The sequence below is a fragment of the Camelina sativa genome, chromosome 4 (genome assembly GCF_000633955.1).
Source record: "Camelina sativa cultivar DH55 chromosome 4, Cs, whole genome shotgun sequence".
Classification (NCBI taxonomy): Eukaryota; Viridiplantae; Streptophyta; class Magnoliopsida; order Brassicales; family Brassicaceae; genus Camelina; species Camelina sativa.
The window spans coordinates 14308151-14330113 of record NC_025688.1 but is presented as its reverse complement, the minus strand read 5'-3'; the positions used below and the strand labels follow the sequence as shown (position 1 = coordinate 14330113).

Genomic DNA, 21963 nt, shown 5'->3' with positions numbered 1-21963 from the left:
ATATTTCATTTTTTTTTTACAACCCATACAACAAAAATAAGAAATCAAAAATAACAAAAAAACGAAAAAATGATTTGAGGTATTGTAGAAGAGAATGAGAGAATGTGAAAATGAGATAGTAAAAGAATGTCAATATGAGAGAATGATAGATTGAGAGAATGCTTATTTATATGATAAGAAATGATGGAAGTTACATTTAGAACTATGGAGTTACAATAGTAATTTATTGTGTTTGAATAGAATTGAGTGGTAGAATATGATTAATGCATAATTTATTTTATTTTCAGTTATAATTTTATTTTAATGTGTGAGTTAAATGTATTGTGTTTATTGGGTCTTAAATATTGTTTAAAGCAATTAGAAAGCAAATAAAAAATAAAAAAATTAGAAAACATTAAATGAAAATCAACCAATAAGGAGAGACCAAAACCTTACTTTTATATATATGATATATTGCTTTAAACTTTGAAATGAGAAATATATAATTAACAATAATTTTACTTGAGAAATATATTAATTTAGCCAACCAAAATATGAATATAAATTTAGCCAACCAAAATAATTAAAAAATATTAAAATTTAACCAAAAATCTTTTCTCTTGAAAGATAAATAAGTTAGTAGGAGGAATGAATTAATGTACAATTATTGGATATGAGTTACATTTGATTTAAATGGAGTTACATGCCTTTAGTTATAAATAAATATTTTAATTTTTTTACAACCTAAAATAAAAGGAATACCAAGTGGCCGAATCAAAATTTTCATGATTTGGTTGTTTGTTGATATAAACTCAACACTTACACATAATATTTCAAAATATAAAAATATTACTTTTGAAGTGACAAACTAAATTAGTTTTCTTATAAAATTATATGAATTCTTCAATCTCAATAATTTTTAAAACCCCAAGGATAACTTATATTTTTTGGGTTTTTTTTTCACTCATCAATTTAATTTATAGTGCTAGATTTCATACTAATGGTTTCATCTTTAGAGAATTTAGTTAAATGGTATGTTTTAAATTATATTTTATTTTTATATTTAAGTTCTAGTTGAATATGATTTCTTTTTTGGATCATTATTTATTTTGATTAAACACACAAAAACCAATTGTTTAATTATGTTCTTTTTGTTTTCAAAAACCTCAAATCATAAATATATATATATATATATATATATATTGATCTTTGCAGATTTATTAATTGGATCACAAAACAAAATAGTCTTTATAAATGGATAATTATATTGATCTTTAAATATTATATTGATCTTTATAAATTATTAAAAATGATACATAACCAGAGACATACTAGATAATTAGATATGGATCATTTCAACTTCATGATCTTTTTGTGTGGTGAATATTGTAAGAAAGTATGAAAATAATGACTTATAAGATGTTAATATAAAATAGAAAATGGAGATAAACCTTTTAAAAGATTAAAAAATATATATAAGATATACATATCATACAAACTCTAAAACTAAGCTTTTACAATGATATTTGATTTGATTTTTTTATAACCCATACAACAACAATAACAAAAAAAATACAAAACAAAACAAAACAAAAAAAAAAGAGATTTGAGAGTAGTGGAAGAAGATGAGAGAATGAAAGAGTGATAGACTAAAAGAATAAGATAATGAGTATTTATAGGAAGAGAAATGATAAAAAATTATATTTAGAAAAATGAGAGATACAATTCTTATTTATTGTTTTGTTTTAATACAATTGATTAATACAACTTAGTGGAGAAATAAAGCTAATGCATAATTTATAGGGGGAATTCATATGATTTCAGTTTTATATTATGTGAGTTAAATGTGAAAATTAATTGTTTTTAAATTTGTGTTTTAATATAAATATTTTTTTTTTGTTAAAATTGCATTGGCAGTTGGACAAATAAGGAGAGACTGATATGTTTTTGTTCGGGTTTTAATCGTTTTAAAAACAGATTGAATGTGATATGTTCTTGGTCTTCTGATCTGTTAACAATGGTTTTGGGTTTTAAATACCCACTAACTTATTTAATTTTGATGCAGATTAGCGGATAAGGAGATGATGAGGATCCGATTACCTATTCGGATGGGTTTTGTAGACGCGGATCTTGCTCTATTAATTGTTTTTACTAGGCAAAATTACCCCAACGATTTCAATAATGTGTCTGCTTTATGCCAAATTGAGTGGCATTTTTGGAAATTTTATGCAATTTCAATTTTGTACTTATCTTTTAATAGTATTAAGATAAAGATAGAATTTTGAAAGATTTTAAAAAAAAAAATGTCAGTAACAACTACAAAAGATGATGAACTGTAACTTTTTTTTATATATAAAATCCAACTTTCTTCAATCAATATATATTTTCCTGGGAAATCAGAATTGGGAGAGAAGAATCAATTGCTGCAACTTTTTTACGGGTGATAAATGTTGTTATATTTTTAAGAACACAAAAATATATATTTGTGTTATAAAATATTTTAAAATCACCCAAAGTATACTAATAGAACTGAATACTAGTAAAATATTTCTTCTTCTGGTGGATGCACAGTAGTCGAATACACAACTTCAATCGTCTTCTTCAAAAATTCTCTAACCAAATTATTTAAGTACGTACGAAACTTTGTTTCTTTACAAAACCCTAAAAAAAAGTAAACCCTTTTAACTAGCGTAAGCAAAACCTAACTTGACAAAATAAGTACACAAACAATATATGTACCACAAAATTAACAAGATCCGCTCGGCCTAGATAAAATAATTGGGCCTTAATCTGGGTCGGTTGCCTAGTAAGAGCTCGGGTCATTAGAAAACCCGACTCGCTCAGGTAATCTCGATCGATCTCGATTTCTTAAGATTTAGGGTTCATTCAACTTGCTCGGCTACGAAACCGCAGAGAGAGATTTTGAAAGGATGAATCCATTGACGCAGGTGAAGCTAATACAGAGTAGAAACGCAAAGGAATCAGATTTAGGGATCTCTAACGAAGCTTCATGGCACGCTGAGTACAAAAATTCTGCTTATGTCTACGCCGGATTGCTACCGTTCGATCTCACGGAAGGTGATATCCTCGCCGTCTTCTCACAGTAAGTGTAGTTGTTCAAGTTTCAATTTTTCCAATTGGGTCTTTTTTTAGTTCTTCTTATTTATGCCTTCTTTGTTTTGTAGATATGGTGAAATTGTTGATGTCAATCTTGTTCGAGACAAGGCAACTGGTAAATCTAGGGGTTTTGCGTTTATTGCGTATGAAGATCAGAGAAGTACCATTCTTGCTGTTGGTTAGTGTCATGACTCCTTGCATTATTTGGTTTCATCATGTGGATTTTTACTCTTCCTTTTTTTTAGGTGTTGTAATTTTGTAATTGGATTCTGTTTCGTGGTTGCAGAGAATTTGAATGCAGCTCAGTTGTTGGGGCGGACCATTAAGGTGAATCATTGTGGTAAATACACTAAGAGAGAAGAAGAGGATGAAGAGACGCAACGGCAGAACAGAGAGGCTCGTGGTGTATGCAGAGCTTTTCAGAGAGGAGAGTGTACTCGTGGTGATTCTTGCAAATTTTCCCATGATGAAAAAGTAAGTAAGCTAACTTTTTCTTATGGTTTATGGTTTATGATTAATACTTGATAGAAGTTAATATTTATTTTCTTGAACCCTGACAGAGAGCTGCAAATACTGGTTGGGGTCATGAAGAGGATAGAAGTTCCAAGTGGGATCATGACAAGTTTAATGGTGCCAAAAAGGGTGGTGGTACAAGTTTTGGCCAGCGAGGAGACTTCAAACCTGATGAGGAAGAGAAAGGTTACAGAGAAAAGGGTCATGGAGGAGATGCTTCGTATGGTCGCCCTAAAGAAAGAGAAAGAGTGGAAAGGGAGGATAGGGAGCCAAGGTATGATAGGAGGGAACAAAAGAGATCAGGACGGCATGATGATTCGCAATCTAGAAGACACGATGCTGATGTTGATTATGTAAGGGAGGACAAGAGATCCAGAACAGATGATCGGGAGAAACTGAAGGCGGAATCCAGAAGAGATCATTACGACAGGGAGGAAAAAGGTTCAAGTAGGCGATCGGATACATCCACGAGGCAAGATAGGGATTCTTCAAGATGGGAAGATCGCCGTCGCTAAAGGGGTAGATAGTAGTGGTATGCATACTCAATGGTTTTTAGCTGTAGCTTGAGTCTCTGGGAATGAGCTTTGTTGTTCTTTCCAAGAGAGTTCTCCTTGTGGCTATAAAAACTGCTTCATTCTGTAAACTGTCACTCTATATTTGTCATGATATTTGTTGTTTTACTGTTTGGAATGAAAGAAGTCGTTATATCCTTTTTGGTTCGTTTACAGAATCATTTTGCTATCTCATGTATGTATACTTTGTTGTTAGTGGCTGTGTTGACCCGTGCTTACAGACTCAGGTGTTCTACAGAGATGAGTAGTTCTGCCTCTCCTTGAATATGGATCACTGCAGTGCTTGCTGTTCCTGTCATATGCAAATTAAAGTGGTAAGCCGCAAATATTTTTCATTTTAATGCAATTCTTATTGACTTTGTCTATAAAAAACTGAACAGAGAATTATTGAGTGATATTTGAATTTTCTTCTGCTAGGTAAAACTAAGATATATTTTCGCATCAATTAAACTGAAAACAGTGTAGAATCAAGTCGGTGTATATCAAAATAATTGATGCCATGGTCATTGCTAAGAATGGTGGTCGCTATCAGTGTTGATTAATTAGTGTACCTTAGTAAAAGTATACTATATGATAAGCCTTTGACAGTTGACTTGGACGAAATGAAGCAGTTAATAAATTAGTTGAGGCAATGCGAGAATGAGTCATTGCTCTATTTGACTTTGACCATCAATGTCATACCACAGGCTGTAGGTCTCATGATTTTGGAACATCCTCACTTTATTTGCCAGTTTCTGGAAGTTTGTATGCTTCCTCATTATTACATAGGGATCAAGAGGCTCAAGATTTTTATTTGCTCATAAAGGTTGTCTCGCATAAGGTTCACACTTCACACTGCGGATCACTCTTTTCATTTTCAAGACGACTCGAAACAAATTTTAACATAAATTTAATAAATTATTTCCATCACCGCCCACTGCTGTTGACTAGTTGGTGGCTTCCAGTCGCAAGTTTCTTTCCTTGAAATTTCTTCCATAATTTTACTCGTACTGATGCATCTATTTTTGAATGGTTACTGCCATATTTCTTTGGTTCTGTCCTTTTAATACACTAGTAGTTGTCTTCATTTCCTACAAACAAAGATAAGACTGGTGCATTCAGCACACAAAGTAAAAATTTGTTTCTCGAAATGTTTCTTCCTTCAATGAGCCTTGTGCTATTTCATTTACTTGCTCTACATGCTCTTGTCTTCTGTTGTCAGCCATCCAGATTCACTGATAAGATCGACAAACAAGCACTGCTGGAGTTTCAGGCTAACCTATCAGAGAACAGCGGAGTTGTCCTGGCCTCATGGAATGACTCCTGTGCTGTCTGCAAGTGGACTGGGGTTGTGTGTGGTCACAAACACAAGAGAGTCACTGGTTTAGACCTCAGCGGGATGAAACTAACCGGTGTGATCTCGCCCAGTATTGGTAATCTCTCTTTCCTCAAATCTCTTAGTCTCGCAGACAACTCTCTCTATGGTAGTATCCCTCTTGAGGTAGGGAAGCTGTTCAGGCTTCAATTTTTGAACCTGAGCAAAAACATTCTTGGAGGTGTGATTCCACTTGGCATATCCAACTGTTCTGCCCTTTTGACCAATGATCTATCCTATAACAATCTTGAACACGAGGTTCCTTCTGAACTGGGTTCACTTCCTCTGCTTGTCCTTTTATCTCTCCAAGGAAACTACCTGCATGGGAAGTTCCCTGCATCGTTTGGGAACCTAACATCACTCCAGAAGCTTGATGTCGGGGGTAACTATATGACAGGAGAGATCCCGAATATATGTCCAGACTGACGCGGATGAAGTTTCTCCAGCTAGCGACAAACAAATTTTCGGGTATTTTTTTTATTTTTTTTTTTTATTATTTTTTTTTTAATACTTACTTTTCCATTAGATATCGGAAATTACAAAGGCTTTACAGCCCAAAAAGCCAAACAGGCCTCACAAGGTAAACAAACCTTACATGTGAAAGAGAAAAAGGGGAAAGAAGAACGAAAGAAAGAAAGAAAAGAGGAGAAGAAACAGAAGAAGGCCCAAAACTTACTGAAACAGATCGAACCAAGTAGCAAGAAAGGAGACGGTAGAGGGATTACTGTAATCTTGAGCACGAGATAGGGGGTCAAGGTGGCATCTAATAACAGTCTTTGCATCCTGGATTAGAGTTGAAGGTGATCGAGCAGAATCTGTGTGAATCCTCCCATTCCTTTCCTTCCAAATAATATAAATGGTGGCCTGGAAAGCTAGCTTCAGAATAAAGACAACATTCTTATCCCGATTTTCGGGTATCTTTCCTCATGCTATTTGCAACCTATCCTCACTTTTGTTTTTATCAATTACCAAAAACTCCTTTTCCGGTAAACTTAGACTTGATATTGATATACTTTTCCCAAACATTCAAGAAATATTCTTGTCTCTTAACGATTTCAAAGGGGAAATTCCAGTTACACTGACCAATATTACCTCCCTTCGGCGCTTCGAGATTGCGGAAAACCAGATGACACGAAGTATATCTTCAAGTTTTGGAAGACTAAAGAATATGGAAGTACTAGTGCCTAGTCATAATTCCCTAGGAAGTTACTCCTGGAGAGATCTTGATTTTCTTAGCAGTTTAAGTAATTGCACACAACTGCAGTCTTTGAATGTTGGCTACAACAGACTTGGAGGCGAATTACCTCTTTCCATAGCCAATCTCTCCAATCAATTGACATACCAAAATATATCTGATATGTTTTAGGTTCGGTTCGGTATAAGTATTTTTTACCCATTTAGAACCAAAATACCCATATATAACTAAAATACCCTATATATAAATTGAATAACTATATTAAATTTCATGAAGTTATAACTAAAAAAATCATACCAAAATAACTAAACCAATTCTATATACAGTCTAAAGAATCAATCGATGAACTAAAGTACACAACACTCGTGGTTAAATGCATCAAACTCTCGTGGTTAACTTTATATACAATATTAATGTCAATTGATGAACTGAATTCACTAAGCAATGGGATTTACTTTTGAATGAGTCTTTAACGTCTCTAAAAGAGGAGATTCAGGAGAAGAAGCGAAGAAATTTAAAGAATCCAGATTCAAACTGTGGATTAGGGTTATAGAATTTATAAAAAAAACAAATATTCCGCAAATATAGCCATATAGGTAGTGGGGTGTGGAGACGAACTGATAAATACGATTCTTCTTCTTCAATGCAATCTCAACTAATAAATACACATAAGGATTACATATGTGAAATGATAAACAACATAGGTTCAAATATACATGGGTACTAATTGGGTATCGGTTCGGATCGGGTAATACTCGATACCCAAAAATATTTACAATTAAAATCCAACTGTTATGAATATATTCTATATTGTATAGATGCCCATTATCGGCCCATTAGTAGATCTGGTGTATAACCTAAAACCCTAAAATTGTAACACTATATATATGTTATATTCTATAGAATAGATTAATAATACAAAAGAATAATTCCCTAATTCTTTTGTTATAACACGTTATCAGCATGAATCTCTAGCCGTATGAGTTTAACGAGAAAAAAAATTATGTCAAAACCCTAGTCGACTGAGCAAACGCAACACCCGAACCATACGAGAAAAACCAATCTTCGCCGTCTTTGTCTCACCACCGTTTACCATCAAGATAAGTAACCTTATTTTTAATCATTGATCAGTTTAGAATTTAGCATACGTATCCTTCTCATGTTTAAGAATTTCACCATGCTTCGATCGAAGCTTTATTTAATATAATTATATTGTTTCATTCCAACTAGTCAATATTATCATGCTTTAGTTTGGTTAATTCTCTCGATCTAAAGACGTTCCACTTTTGATGTTTAATGATTCATATTTCAATATATTTGTGATAGGAAATAGTTGGTCATAAATATTGCTGCCAAGATCCTCAGCGGACACGTCTCCACTTTCTAACATCGTTTCGTTTCCAATCAAGCTAAGTGCTATTACTCATAATATTCATTGGGAAATTGTAACATATTATGGAAATCGATTGATGATTTAATCATTATTGAGATCTATACATTATTGTTTGTCATGTTTGATCGCCTACTTTATGATGCGTTATTGTTATTATATTATTTAGATTGATGAATCGTTGATTTGGTGAATTGAGACTATTGTTTACTTACCGAAATTTACTAGAATATTATCCAATCTCTTCTCATGTTTAATGATTATTATTATTGCTGATTATAAAGATCAAATTTATATTATTTTCGGTTTGTTTGGTTTATTTGGTCAGAGCTTGCTTTCACAAAAACGGTTTAAAGCGAAGGATGGAGCAAGTAATCATTAATAGACGTTGTTTGGAGACGCGTCTTTGGTTTAGATCTCCGCTTCCGTAGCATATCGTTTCAACTACTCAGTCGAGGAAACAATCGGTCTCCTCCACATCTTTATCGAGATAAGTATTACTTTCATACTTCCATCTATTAAGCAAACTAATTATTAAGCACCATACCATATGTTTTCGTGAATAGCTTATGAAAATCTATTTTTTTTTTTATAAAAATTAATAGAAATTTCATAATCATGAATTTGGAACATATTTTCATATTACTTTCTATAAAAGTTAGTTGATTAATTAAAAATCTAGTTTAATGACATAATAGTTTCAAACTAGTAAATGGTGAATATATATATAAAAGAAATGATGCTTAATATTTATTTAACACTCATTTATATGATTGTTTATAATATTTGTGATTTATTCTATTTGTTTAATCACAAATTTAAATCTAATCAAAATTAGATATTTTATTATGATGGAATATTTTAAATCATGTCATCCAACTTTGTTTGGTGAATAAATTGAAAATTTAGTAACAAATTACTAAATAATGATTATTGATTATATTTTCTTGGCATCACTTATATGAAGAGGTTTAAGTCCAAGTATATGACCATAAAAATTCAGTTGTTCTTTAGAATAATCTAAAAAAAGTAAATGACTAAAAGTATATAAAAGAATATATACAAATTAATTTCTTTCCAATTATACCAAGATTATATAATAGAAAAATAATATCATTTATGAAAAGATATTATATAATATATACATTATTAGTCACAAAATATTGTTGTCATGTAGACACAATATAGTGAAAAATATATATTTAAAATTTTATAATCTTGTTATTTGTAAATGAGTAATATAATGAGATGTTGATCATGAATCACATCCTATTAGTTTGCTCTATTTTTGTGAATTATGTTATCAAAGAAAAAGAAAGCAACACTAATGACATTAGTTGAGAAAGTTGTTATAAAAGTGGTCATAAATGTGGATAGTATATATAAAGTCGAGGTCCGACTAGTTTTCCACTAGAAGTGAATAATAAGTACAAACTGTACTTATCTCATATATTCTATATATGACGATGAAATAAATTAGTGTGAGACAGTTTCCACTATTCTATTACAATATTAAGAAGTAGTAGAAAAATATTGAAAGCTCTTGAAGAGTATATATACTATTATCTACGGGAACACAATTTGATATTTATGTGTTATAATCTCCCAATTAGTCTCAAAGTTAAAAGGATCTAAGATATAATACATTACCCAATTTGAGAATGTTATTGATTACAAAGTGGAATTCAAATCGAGATTGATAGACATGAAGTGTCATCATCTCTAGGGGGAGAATTCATGAATCCCACATAGAGAGGTGATGGAACAAATTTAAGATTATGTTGACACCGAAAATGAGTTTATTTACTCATATGAAAGAGCAAATCTTGAGAATTTGAAAAGTAATCATGTTGAGACAATAAGCAAAGAAAATACTTTGAAATCATAAGTATTACCCAAGACAAGATAAATATTTTAGAGATTACATGTTTTATCTAGAAGATAAAATGCTTTGTGAAAATCTCATTGTTTGGCATGACCGGTTAAACCATTCCGGTTCAGTAGTGATGCAAAAGAATAATCAGAAATTTCTGAAAACATTCACTAGAGAACCTGAAGAGTTTTCTTAGTGATTTATTATGTGTGCTGCTTTACAAAGCAAGCCGATTATATGGCTTTCACCGACCCCATGAATTTGGATAGTGTCAATTTTCTGGTACGTATACAAAGCGATATTGTGGACTGATCATCCACTATATATGTTTGTTATTAACTTACAACATGGAGTTTGCGAGAGTATTTGGTTAATTGACAATGGTGGTGAAACCATGCCAAGTAATTGACATAAATGACTCTATATGTCAAGTAATTCGCATCATGCCAACGAATAATCATGAGTACTCCCCATTACAATTGGTTTGGGTGAGAAACCAGATATATCCCATCTAAATGTGTTATAAATATTGAGTTGCTCCACCACAGTGATTAAAATGGTATTTGAAAGAATGTTGGAAATATGTTGGATATAGATCTCTCTTGATGATTGAATATCTCGAGATTCAAATACTGTTATTTCAGTGAGTCAGTCTTTCCAACATGAAGGGGAGAAAATAAACAGCTGGTAAAGAAATATATTGAGAGAAATTATTTTGATCCTCGTACTTTGAAATGTGCGCTAGAAATTAAAAAGATAATTTATTGGCAAAGTTTGCAAAGATGCTAAAAGCATGCAAAAGCCATTTTCTGACCTTGAGTGAAAAATCACATATACCAGCTGTGCTCCAATTAATATTAATGTCCTAGAAGGATAAGATCAACTGCTAGTAAGTCTGAAGATCGCATGAAGTGTGATAGACTTATGATTCCAAATATAAGCATCCTCGGAAAAGAAAAAGGAGCAGAAATTAATATGGCACCGAGGAAGCAAAGAGTTATGAAAAATCTCTAGAAGAGATTAATATGACATGAGTAAGAAAGAGATTCAAATACCTGAGAATCATAATGAAAGGAAATCTCAACAAGTTGAGTCATGTCTCGAATGAAAAGGAACCAAAAGGCAAATCGACGTCATAAATATTTTTGCATGCAATGTTGCAGTTGATAATGTTATTGATGAAAATCGAGGATCATAAACCGTGGTTAATAGAAAGTTTTATTGAAAAGTGTACACAAAGAATGATTGGTTAATCATTGAAAGAAGTAACTATGAAATAGTTAAGTCTCTTAAAAAGATAATATTTGGACTTGTAGTCCTTACACTTGAAAGTGTAAAATGAGTGAGACATAAGTGGATCTGTATGAGAAATAAAGTATGTATATTAGTACAATGATTCTCATAAAATACTTATGAGAGATGTACTCTCTTTTGGTGGAAGCAACTAATTTAGATCCCTTATGATTTTGACAGTAAGAGCAAGATTTGATTCAGTCTATCTCTTAAAGTAATTATATTGCCCTCGAGAACGTTGTAAAAGCGAGAAAGTTTTATAGACTTTTGACAACTTTGAGGAGAAAATGATGGGAGTTTATCTCTAGGTGAGAATCCTGAGTGTGGATCATTATTGTTGATCTTATGGATCTCATAATGGATTGTAAATGGATTGGGAACAAGCTAAGAGAAAATCTTAGGATTGTGGACTGATGTTCATATGTGTTTTTGTACACTAAAGCTCTGTTACTAACAGTTCAGAAAAGATGATATATATGATTATAATTCATAACCTGAAGATGATGCTTTCAGGGGGAGATATATGATCATTTGCGTGGTTGTACTTTTTTTCCCTTATCATGGTTTTTATCCCAATGGGTTTTTCCATAAAAGGTTTTTAACGAGACAACAAAAGAACACGCGAAAGATAAACACCTAAAGAGGAATATTATGATTCCAATGGTGAAAGACTATCATCTTCAAAGTCTTTGATGAGATTGTGAAAAACAAAGATAATGATAAAGATGAGTCACTTGTGAGACCCATGACCAATAGAAGAACGACGATACACGTTCACTACAGATTCGTTCAAGTGAAGATTTGGCGAACCATTTACCAAGGCGTTTCGAACCACTACTTTTAAGAAGCTACTTCATTATATTGGATCGATCATCTCAAAGATTTCAAGTGATGTACTCATGAGGGGGAGTAAAAGCGCGCTGCACTCTTTTTCCCTTAACCATGGTTTTTCCCATTGGGTTTTCCTGGTAAGGTTTTTAACGGGGCAGCATCTCACATGCGCATTTGGGACTACATTTTTATAATGGTCATCCAAGGGGGAATGTTATGAATATATTCTATATTGTATAGATGTCCATTATCGGCCCATTAGTAGATCTGGTGTATAACCTAAAACCCTAAAGTTGTAACACTATATATATGTTATATCCTATGGAATAGATTAATAATACAAGAGAACAATTCCCTAATCTTCTTGTTATAACACCAACTAATATATTGGAGAAGATTCATACCCGATCCGAACCGGAATTTTTCGATTCGATTCCAATACGAATATTTCGGATCGGGTATTTTGTTCAGGCCTAAATTTCAACATGCTCAGTTGCTCCATACCTCGGGAGCTCATGGAAGTTCCATCTCTGGTTTATGTAAATATTTCTTATAATAATCTGACTGGACAGTTCCCAAGAGAAGTAGGAAAGTTGGTCAATCTTGTTCAACTAGATGTTTCACACAACCAATTATCAGGAAACATACCGCAAACCTTAAGGAGCTGTCTCTGCATGGAAGAGCTTGAAATAAATGGAAACTTCTTTGAAGGAACCATCATAGATCTCAGCGGGTTGAGGAACTTCAGATTCCTGGATCTTTCCAACAACAATCTCACTGGCCCTATACCCGGATATGTGGTAAACCTCTCCTTCATTCAGTATCTAAATCTCTCTGTAAATAATCTTGAGGGGCCAGTTTCCAACTAAAGGAACATATCTATACTCTAGCGAAGTTTCAGTATTTGGAAACAAAAATCTATGTGGCGGCATTCCTGAACTACACCTAAAACCATGCTCTTTTCAAGGAGAACAAAATTCAAGAAAACATTTTTCAATGCGAAAGAAAATAGTTATTGGAATCGGGGTAGGTGTGACTTCGCTTTTAGTTTCAATAATGGCTATAGTCTTTCTGTGTTGGTTCAAGAAACAGAGCAAAAACGACAGGGCAAGCAACGGAGAAACCATGGATATTTTGCCCTTATATGAAAGGGTACGGTACGAGGAGCTTTGTAATGCAACAGGTGGGTTTTCTATGGGAAATATAATTGGGTCAGGGAACTTTGGTGTTGTGTATAAAGCATTCCTCGGCCATGAGAATAGAGCTGTTGCCATCAAAGTGTTAAATCTCAAGAAGCATGGAGCTGCTAAGAGCTTTATCGCAGAATGTGAAGCGTTAAAGAGTGTAAGGCATCGCAACCTTGTGAAGCTCGTAACAGCTTGTTCGAGCATCGATCCCAAAGGAAATGAATTCAGAGCTCTGGTGTATGAGTTCAAGCCAAATGGAAGTTTGGATACCTCGAGGCCCTTGACACTTCTTGAAAGGTTTAACATTGCGATAGACGTGGCTTCTGTTTTGGACTATCTTCATGTTAATTCTCATGACCCTATGGCTCATTGCGATATTAAGCCAAGCAACGTCCTTCTAGACGTTGATCTAACAGCCCATGTTAGTGACTTTGGTCTAGCTCGGCTGCTCCATAATTTGGATCAAGAGTCTTACCTCAACCAACTCAGCTCGGCCGGCGTTAGAGGAACCATCGGCTATGCTGCACCAGGTAAACCTATCACACTTTCTTACGTAATGTTGAATAAAATAAAATAGTTTATTTCTCAAATAACAAGCTTGTATCTGTGAATTATGGTGCAGAATATGGAATGGGAGGACAACCATCAATTTATGGTGATGTGTATAGCTTTGGGGTTCTCCTTTTAGAAATGTTCACCGGGAAACGACCAACGGATGAGTTATTTGGGGGAAATGTAACTTTACATAGCTACACCAAGTCGGCGTTGCCTGAGAGAGTATTGGACATAGTAGACAGATTGCTTCTTCACAGGGGTCTTAGAGTCGGTTTCCCTGCTGCAGAATGCTTGACAAAGGTGTTGGAGGTGGGACTTAGGTGTTGTGAAGAATTTCCGACGAATAGGTTGACAATGAGTGAAGCAATAAAGGAGTTATTCTCAATCAGAAGGAGGTTCTTTAAAACCAGAAGAACAGCCAGAAGTTGAAGTGTTTATGGTTTCCTCTACAAATATTACGTAATACTGAAGACTATGTAATATTTTATATCATATGTATGGTTTATGTTTCTCTCTATTACACATAAGCTAGAAGGCTTGCAATTATGAATGCTTGTTTTTTGTGCAGACAAAATATGATGTGTTACCGGCTTTACAGTAACTCTCAGTTTTCAAATGAATATGAACGTTTTTTTAAATTTCCAACTATATTTGGAAATTTAGTGTTCTGTTCTTCAGTCCAGTTAATGATTTCCACCCTGCATTTATTTAGTTTTGTTAAAACAGAGGCGTGCGTTCAGGTTCTTTTCGTCTTTTTTTAATTTTCCGTAAGAAAGTTTCTTCTATGCATCGTAGCTCAAAGAAGCGATCACGACAACACACACAACTAGGCTTTACGAGATCCTCCTCTCTCTCTGCTTTAAATGACTTAAAGAGAGAGAAAAAAACTAAATTATCTTCGCTCAAGCTATTGTTTTCTAGTTAGAGAAAATGGGAGATTACATGTAAAGAGTTTCAAGTGTATGATGTTTGGCTAGAAGCGGCTCTTGATGCCATATCAAGAACAGAGACATGGGAGAGAGTTCCATTGTCTTATAGAGACTGTGGACAGAGATATATAGCCTGCATCTCTACTTGTAGACCAAAAGAGCCTGCTCCTAAGGATTTCTGGTGGAGAAAGATTATTAAACCGAAAAAAGAAAGAGAGATACAGTGATCCGTATGAGGAACTAAGTGAGTTCAGATTATGAAAACTCTGAGCTGTGATAAGTTTGAAGATGCGATCTCCTCTCTCAAGCTAAATCTCAATACGATTACTCTTTATTACTCAATGAAGAACGAAGTACAAAGCAATGATCAGTGTATCATCTTCTCTGAATCACCACTCTCAAATCTCACGCAGGAAGATCTATACAACATTCAACATAAAGCTCTCTAAACAACGAGAGTGAGTATTTATAAAAAAAAAAAACTAGTGAATTATATAGTATGTTTTTAGTAAGGTTGACCATGTTAAATTTGGGTTTATCTTGGGCTTCTAACTAAAAACCAATTGACAATTAGTAGATTGACCCTAACCCTTTATATATTAATGATAGTCTCTTTAAACATCAGATGTGGGACTTGGATTGTATCCCAACAGACTCTACGTAAAAACAGTCTCTAGTGAATTATATAGTATGTTTGGATCGGTCTGGAAGTTTTTAATGTGATTGTGAGCCAAATATATTACTTACTATCTCATGATGTTATCTTTGAGCTGCATTACCACCACACAAGGTACGTACATTTTGCTTTTGGTTTTCTCGTCCCTTATATTCACTATTCTACAAATATGATCAGAAGCATGAGACTGTTTTTGTACTTTCTTTCAGTATGCTTCCCTTAATGTTACTTGAGGCATATAAACCTAACATGTCGTCCCAGAATTATTGCCTTGCCAGTCCAGGAAATTAAACGTTGACAGTGACTCCAAAGAAACTTTGGTTACGTTTTTTTTTTTCCGTCAAACTTTCATTAATTAAGCCCAAAATAGGCACGAAAGAGAGATACAAAGTGAAAACGGAGCCCAACAAATAAAGCCCAATCATTAACCTAAATACTCTAATACAAAAGACAGCTAAGCACAAATAGGTTACGTTTCTCTTTTTCTTTTCACATTTTAAAATGTCATTGCAATTATAATAATTAAATATGTCGATTGGTTGATTTCTTTAGAAATCCACGATGTCTACAACAAGTTCGTGAAGACTCGAGCATTTTTCAAATTTTTAGACCGTTGACTACTTGACTTTCATGGCAATATATAATACATCAATAAACATTCGAATATGGAAAAATCTTGCAACTTTTTCACTATATGGTTGGGAGCCATTAATGTAATCCTCCAAGTTGCATTATCGCCACAAGTTCAAAGACATTTTTCAGTTGCGTCGTCTCCTATATATTCACTTTCCTGGAAAATATGAGAAGCTTTCAGAAACAAAAATGAGAAGCATGAGACTGTTTTCTTTACTTGCTTTCCATGCTCTCATGTAATTCTCTGTTTTTCTTTTCTACAATGCTCTGTATTTGCAGCAAAGGCTTCTAGTGTAATACAAGAACAAAACACTAACACGGAAAAGAGTTTTAGAAACGCATAATAACGAGAAGGGAATATGGAGAAGAGAGTGAAACGACAAAGAGAGTCAAGGGTTGGAGAAAGAAATAAAAAACGTTAATTCTCTAGAGAACAACTTGCCCTTTGTATAACATAAAACACCGCACAGTACTATACTAAAACCTTATTTTTCAATATGGTTCCATAATCGGTCCGAACTCAAACCTCCTCTGGACAGTTCTGATCTCTGTTTCACATAGAAATAGCAAAAAAAGATCCAGAACAATTCTCGATCAGAATAATAAAGTTTCATGCTCTTTGTAATTTTATTATCTTCTTGCAAATGAGAATTTTGGCAATATATAACACGAAACTTTATAAATTGGTCAATTTCTACATTTATAAACGATTTCTATAGAGTCTATCGTGTAGACACAAAATAAAAGTCGTAACTCGTAAAGACTACTGAAATTGTTTCGCTTAAATTTTAGACAAAACTACTTGACTTAGATGGCAAGAGTCCATCTCAGTGTGTCGTATTCTAGAGGGTTGTGAGCCAATTTATTATCCGCACTAAAATATATTATTTTTGCATTTGCTTCGTCTCTTATCTTCACTCTCGTTCAATATGAGAAGCACCAAAAGCATCTCACCGACACACACACATGAACAAAATAAAAGGAGAACAAAAAGCATGAGACTCTTTCTTTTTCTTGCTTTCAATAATGTTCAGACATCATTATGTCTATAGAAAAAGTACTAAAGACAACTGAAAATGTTTTTTTTTTTTTTTTTTGCGTACTTTTAGGCAGTCGACTATACTTGACTAATATTTAGGAAATCTCATGCAGTTATCTCTGTGGTACATTATTTTGCTTCAAGTTCAGTTCCATTATCACTACAAGTTAGAGGCATTTGGCAATTGCTTCGTCTCTTATATATATATTCACTTTCCAGCAAAAAATGAGAAGCACCACAAGCTTTTACCGACTGGTATTTTTTTCTTGGCTTTAGTGCTCTCATGCTACTTGAAGCACATGGTTTTACTGATGAAATTGATAAGCAAGCGTTGTTCGAGTTCAAGTCTCAAGTTTCTGAAAACAAACGAGCTATCTTGTCTTCATGGAACAACTCATTCCCTCTCTGCAGCTGGAAGGGGGTAACATGTGGCCGTAAACACAAGAAGAGTTACTGGTTTGGACCTTGGAGGATTGCAATTGGGAGGAGTGATATCACCTTCAGTTGGTAATCTCTCGTTTCTCTTATCACTTGATCTTGATGATAACTCTTTTGGTAGTACCTGATATATCATGGTTTTTAATTGTTTTTAGCCATGACATAAGTGTGTTTTTTGAGTCTTTTGATTTGTTTTCTAGTTTGTTTTTGAGTCTTTATAGGATTAGATAATCACTGGCACGGATGGAACATAATGGAGCTAAATAGGAAGATTTAGAGCATAATCAAACATTGAGACTGAGCTACGAAGTTGAGAGACGAATTTAGAAGTATGCATCGATCGATGCAAATGATGGCATCGATCGACATGGAGCCACAAGCCGATTCAGAAGTTTTCTCACAAGTTCTAGAAGATTTACAAAAATTGCCCAAGCTTCCTTATTTGCAATTAAGGCCCCATTCGTGTAAATTAGTATATATAAGATTTTTATGGTCATTGTTTAGCCCTTAACTTTTATTTTCCTGCAATTTTTGAGAGAGAAAACCCTAAGAGATTTTAGAGTGTTTTTGGAGAGAAGAATAAAGACTCTTTTAGAGAAGATTCAGAACTCCTTTTCTTCTTCTTTTAATCTCTTAATGCTATATATTTTATTCATGATTTGTGTTCTTACAATTATGTCTGAGTAGATCTGCTTGTTAGGTTTAGGGTTTTTCATTAGAGATTTCATGGATTGTTAGATTGATTAATTGTTTAGATTCATTATCTTTCTTGTTCTTCACCATAGGTTGTTCTTAATGCTAGATATTTGATTAGTCATCTGGATTTAGATCTTAGGATTATTGATTGATATGAGAATATAATTGATTTTCCTGACAAAAACCTTTGGTGAGCAAAATTACTTTTTGCAAAGAGATTTGAATTAGTGATTTTGTGAACTTATCTAAACTTGATATTATTGCTGGTTTTTAACTTGAATTTTGCAAAGAGATTTGAATTTTCAGGTTTTAAAATTTAGATAATATTTGCAGTGAGAACTGATTTATTTTACAATTGTGTTTAGAGTTCAAGAACGGTGCTTAATTATTAAATTCTGCTTGCTTAATTAATTGATCTGATTTTCCATGATTTTCTGAGAATTTCCATAGGCCTAACGTTTCATCCTTCTGAATTTTACAACTCTTTTATTTTCTGTTTTAATCTTGCAATTTAATTACAACATTTTGGTTTAGCATAATCAAAAGATTACTAAATCTATTGTGTGAATCTAGAGTCTTTGTGGATTCGATCCCTAAGTAATACAATTGATCTCTTAATTTGAGAGAGTAGCTCAGGTTTAAATTTGAGCATATCAAATTTTGGCGCCGTTGCCGGAGACTCTTTTGATTCACCATTAGATTAAAGTCTTTGATTTTGTCTAATTTTTTATTTTTCTATTTTACTCACACGCTTTTCTTTCTTTTCTCTTGTGTGTTTCAGGTACATGCCTCCTAAGCCTAACACCGGGAAGAAACCTACTGGTCCAGTTGTGAAGCTTACGAACCAAGAGTTAGGACAACTAGAGCGTGACAACAAGAAAACAGCCAAATCAGCAAAGATGGTCAACCCAATCATATTGAGACCAGATGAGGCTGGAGTTTTGAGGAATCAAGAAGGTCATGTGTGCAACGAGCAAGGCCAGAAACTTGATGCTGAAGGACAGTTTATTCAGGAAGAACTCGTCGTGGCCGATAAGAATGCACGTTGCGTCGACCAACGCAATGATGGCATCGATCGACGCAACCAAGAAGGCATCGACCGACGCAACATTGACGTCGATCGACGCAATGCCAGAGCAGGTGCGAATGGTGCGGATTTGGATGGTAACAACCAGCAAAACTTTCAGGCTAGATGGGACAACAATGGAGAGTTTGTTAAGACTCTTGCGGACTTCAACAGACCAGACTTGTTCTATGAGAACCGCTCCACAATTATCCCTCCTCCATTCCCAAGGAATGATTTTGAGTTGAAGCCCACCTACTTTGCTCTTGTTGGACAAAGACCTTTCCAGAATCTGCCACATGAGAAGCCCTTAGACCATATTGAGCATTTTGAGGATATAGTCACCAGCATCAAGGCGAATGTAGTCACAGAGGACTATCTCTACTGCAAGCTTTTCCCCTACTCTCTTGCTGGGGAAGCTTCTCATTGGCTTCTTCTAATTGTTTATTTTATAATCTCTGTAATCGTATCTGTACTTCATTTTCTTCCATCCTTAATGAGTAAAATGGTTAGATAGAAAATATAACACAAAAGAATTTCATTATCATTGATTTCTTTTAAGTTTTTTATATATAAAAAAAAGTTCCAACCGCAATCGCCCGCAACCGCAAACGCTTGTGGGAAGCAGCTTTTAGAATTCAATGGTTTGAAGCGGTTAGGAACGATTAGGAGCGATTGAGAGCGTTTTATGTGATTGGTTTCAATCGCTAGCAACCGCTACCACCCGCAAACGCTGTGTTTGCGGGAGGTAGCGGGAGAACCAGTCAACAACTTAGGTGTTGTGAAGAATCTCCAATGAATCGTCTTGCAGCAAGTGAGGCAGAAATGGAGTTAATCTCAGTTAGAGAGAGGTTCTTCAAAACCAAAAGAACAACCAGCCGTTGAAGTGTAAATCATCTACAAAATTGCCCACCCACTTAAAAAGCCTTAATCTGAGGCCTACAATCTATATATAATAGCAAACTCGTTTTTTAGGGACTGCTGACGTCATCTTTATAATCCAACGGATAAAATTATTTTATTTTCTTATCCAACGGTTTAGATCTAAGCTGATGTCATTAATTTATTAAATGAAAAGGCATTTCTCTTCCTTCCCCAAATCGTCGCTTCTCTTTGTTTAGCCCTCTGAATTAACGCTTCTCTATGTAAAAAAACCTGTTCAATTGCCCCTTTTCAGATCAATATATTTGGAATTTGTTCAACTATTTTAGTTGTTATGGTTCACTTTTCAGGCCTGCCATATTTTTGTAACGTTAATGTCTCAATTCTCAATGGAGCAATCGTCTCAATGTGTAGATTTTATATTTTGATATTTTTTGAATATTCGATTAGATGTTAAAACAAAACAGATGATGTTGCATTGCTTAAGTTATGTATTTTTCGTGTGGTGTTTATTTGCGGAGAATCTGCGATATATATTCATTCCTTTACTTGGCATTGTAAATCCAGTCTTTGTTTTCGTAAATTCTCTTATCATCAACAAGATGTGACATGATGGTAGATGTGACACCCTTACCATCGCTACTCTTTAATTAGGTTGGTGCTCTCTTTTATGTAACTCTTACCTCTTCCGTCTCTCTTAATTATTTTCCAAACATGAAGGTTGTAAGAATTAAACTTACCAGTGATCCTTTGACTTGTACGTTTTGATAGAAATGTAATCCAAAAAATAATATGGAAAAGTGCAGATGGGAGTCACTTTCATTCCGACAGATGGAGAACTATTTTGGTTAGTCTCTGATGAATGGGGTTGAATTCATATATCATACATAGTACATACTCACTGAGTTAGTCGCTTAGTCCACTAATTGTCATAATTAAATGTATCTATAGTATGACACTTCAACCTCAACTTTTAATCTGGTATTGACACATCAGTTAAAATCATTAACCAATAAAATTATAACAGATCAGCTTTTTCTTTGCCACGTCACATAATTTTCTGGATTTGTTGTTCTTCTCATACCACTAGACAAAAAAAGAAAAAGAAGAAATTACTACAATTTCGGTTTAGTTTGAAGCAAACCGATTCGGTTACATCGATTAAACTTAATTTGGTGTGATTCAATTGTTCCTGATTTCTGAAACTGAAAGCATATCGATCAAAACTGTTACTTAATTGTTTTGATATTTGAATTAAAAATATTAAAACAAACAATCCTTTCAGATATATTTACCGTTCTCAATATCTAATCTATGTGTTTGGTTCAAGGATGCTCTAATTTTGTTCCCATGGTACGCATCTCTCTGAAGTTTGAAGTGAAGATCGTGTTGATTTAGGGTTATATTGATGTCTTTTGAATTAGGATTTGATGTTTAGCAAATTTAGGGTTTTATGATTTGGGTATTGATATTAGTAAAATTAGTTTGATTGATTTTGATCCTTTTTTTCTCTGTTTTTTTGTGAGATTAATTGGAAAACTTGCAACAGATGGTAGAGATATTGAAATAGAGATACTGTGTTTCTGTTCTTGATCAATGTTTGTGTTTATGTTCTTGATCAATGTTTGTGTTTATGTTCTTCTAAAGCTTGAATCAGTTTGTGTTATCTTCTGTTATCAATGATCAAGTTTGTGTTATGCTCTTTTAAAGCTGTTATGGGTTTGCGTTATGGTCTGTGATCAATTATC

At 33.8% G+C, this 21963-nt stretch overlaps 3 protein-coding genes across 3 annotated transcripts; 2 read left to right on the top strand and 1 right to left on the bottom strand.

The window, feature by feature from the left end:
- Positions 2759-4320, top strand: LOC104780522 (zinc finger CCCH domain-containing protein 42). The gene is made up of 4 exons (XM_010505025.2): positions 2759-3082; positions 3165-3274; positions 3383-3570; positions 3657-4320. The coding sequence occupies exons 1-4, from the start codon at positions 2910-2912 to the stop codon at positions 4122-4124; spliced, it is 939 nt and encodes a 312-aa protein (XP_010503327.1). The 5' UTR covers positions 2759-2909; the 3' UTR covers positions 4125-4320.
- LOC104783866 lies at positions 5214-12835 on the bottom strand. The gene is given in 3 exon segments (XM_019244134.1): positions 5214-5738; positions 5741-5921; positions 12773-12835. Coding segments are annotated over 3 exon segments (417 nt in total). The 3' UTR covers positions 5214-5565.
- Positions 17026-20168, top strand: LOC104783865. Its single transcript, XM_010508968.1, has 3 exons — positions 17026-17643; positions 19052-19805; positions 20145-20168. The coding sequence occupies exons 1-3, from the start codon at positions 17420-17422 to the stop codon at positions 20166-20168; spliced, it is 1002 nt and encodes a 333-aa protein (XP_010507270.1). The 5' UTR covers positions 17026-17419.

Coding starts and splice junctions, on each gene's coding strand:
- LOC104780522 (XM_010505025.2), top strand. CDS start 2,910: ATGAATCCATTGACGCAGGTGAAGCTAATACAGAGTAGAAACGCAAAG. Junction 3,275..3,382: donor AAGTACCATTCTTGCTGTTG/GTTAGTGTCATG, acceptor TCGTGGTTGCAG/AGAATTTGAATGCAGCTCAG. Junction 3,571..3,656: donor AATTTTCCCATGATGAAAAA/GTAAGTAAGCTA, acceptor GAACCCTGACAG/AGAGCTGCAAATACTGGTTG.
- LOC104783865 (XM_010508968.1), top strand. CDS start 17,420: ATGCTACTTGAAGCACATGGTTTTACTGATGAAATTGATAAGCAAGCG. Junction 17,644..19,051: donor AGTGATATCACCTTCAGTTG/GTAATCTCTCGT, acceptor TGTGTGTTTCAG/GTACATGCCTCCTAAGCCTA. Junction 19,806..20,144: donor TAATCTCTGTAATCGTATCT/GTACTTCATTTT, acceptor ATCGTCTTGCAG/CAAGTGAGGCAGAAATGGAG.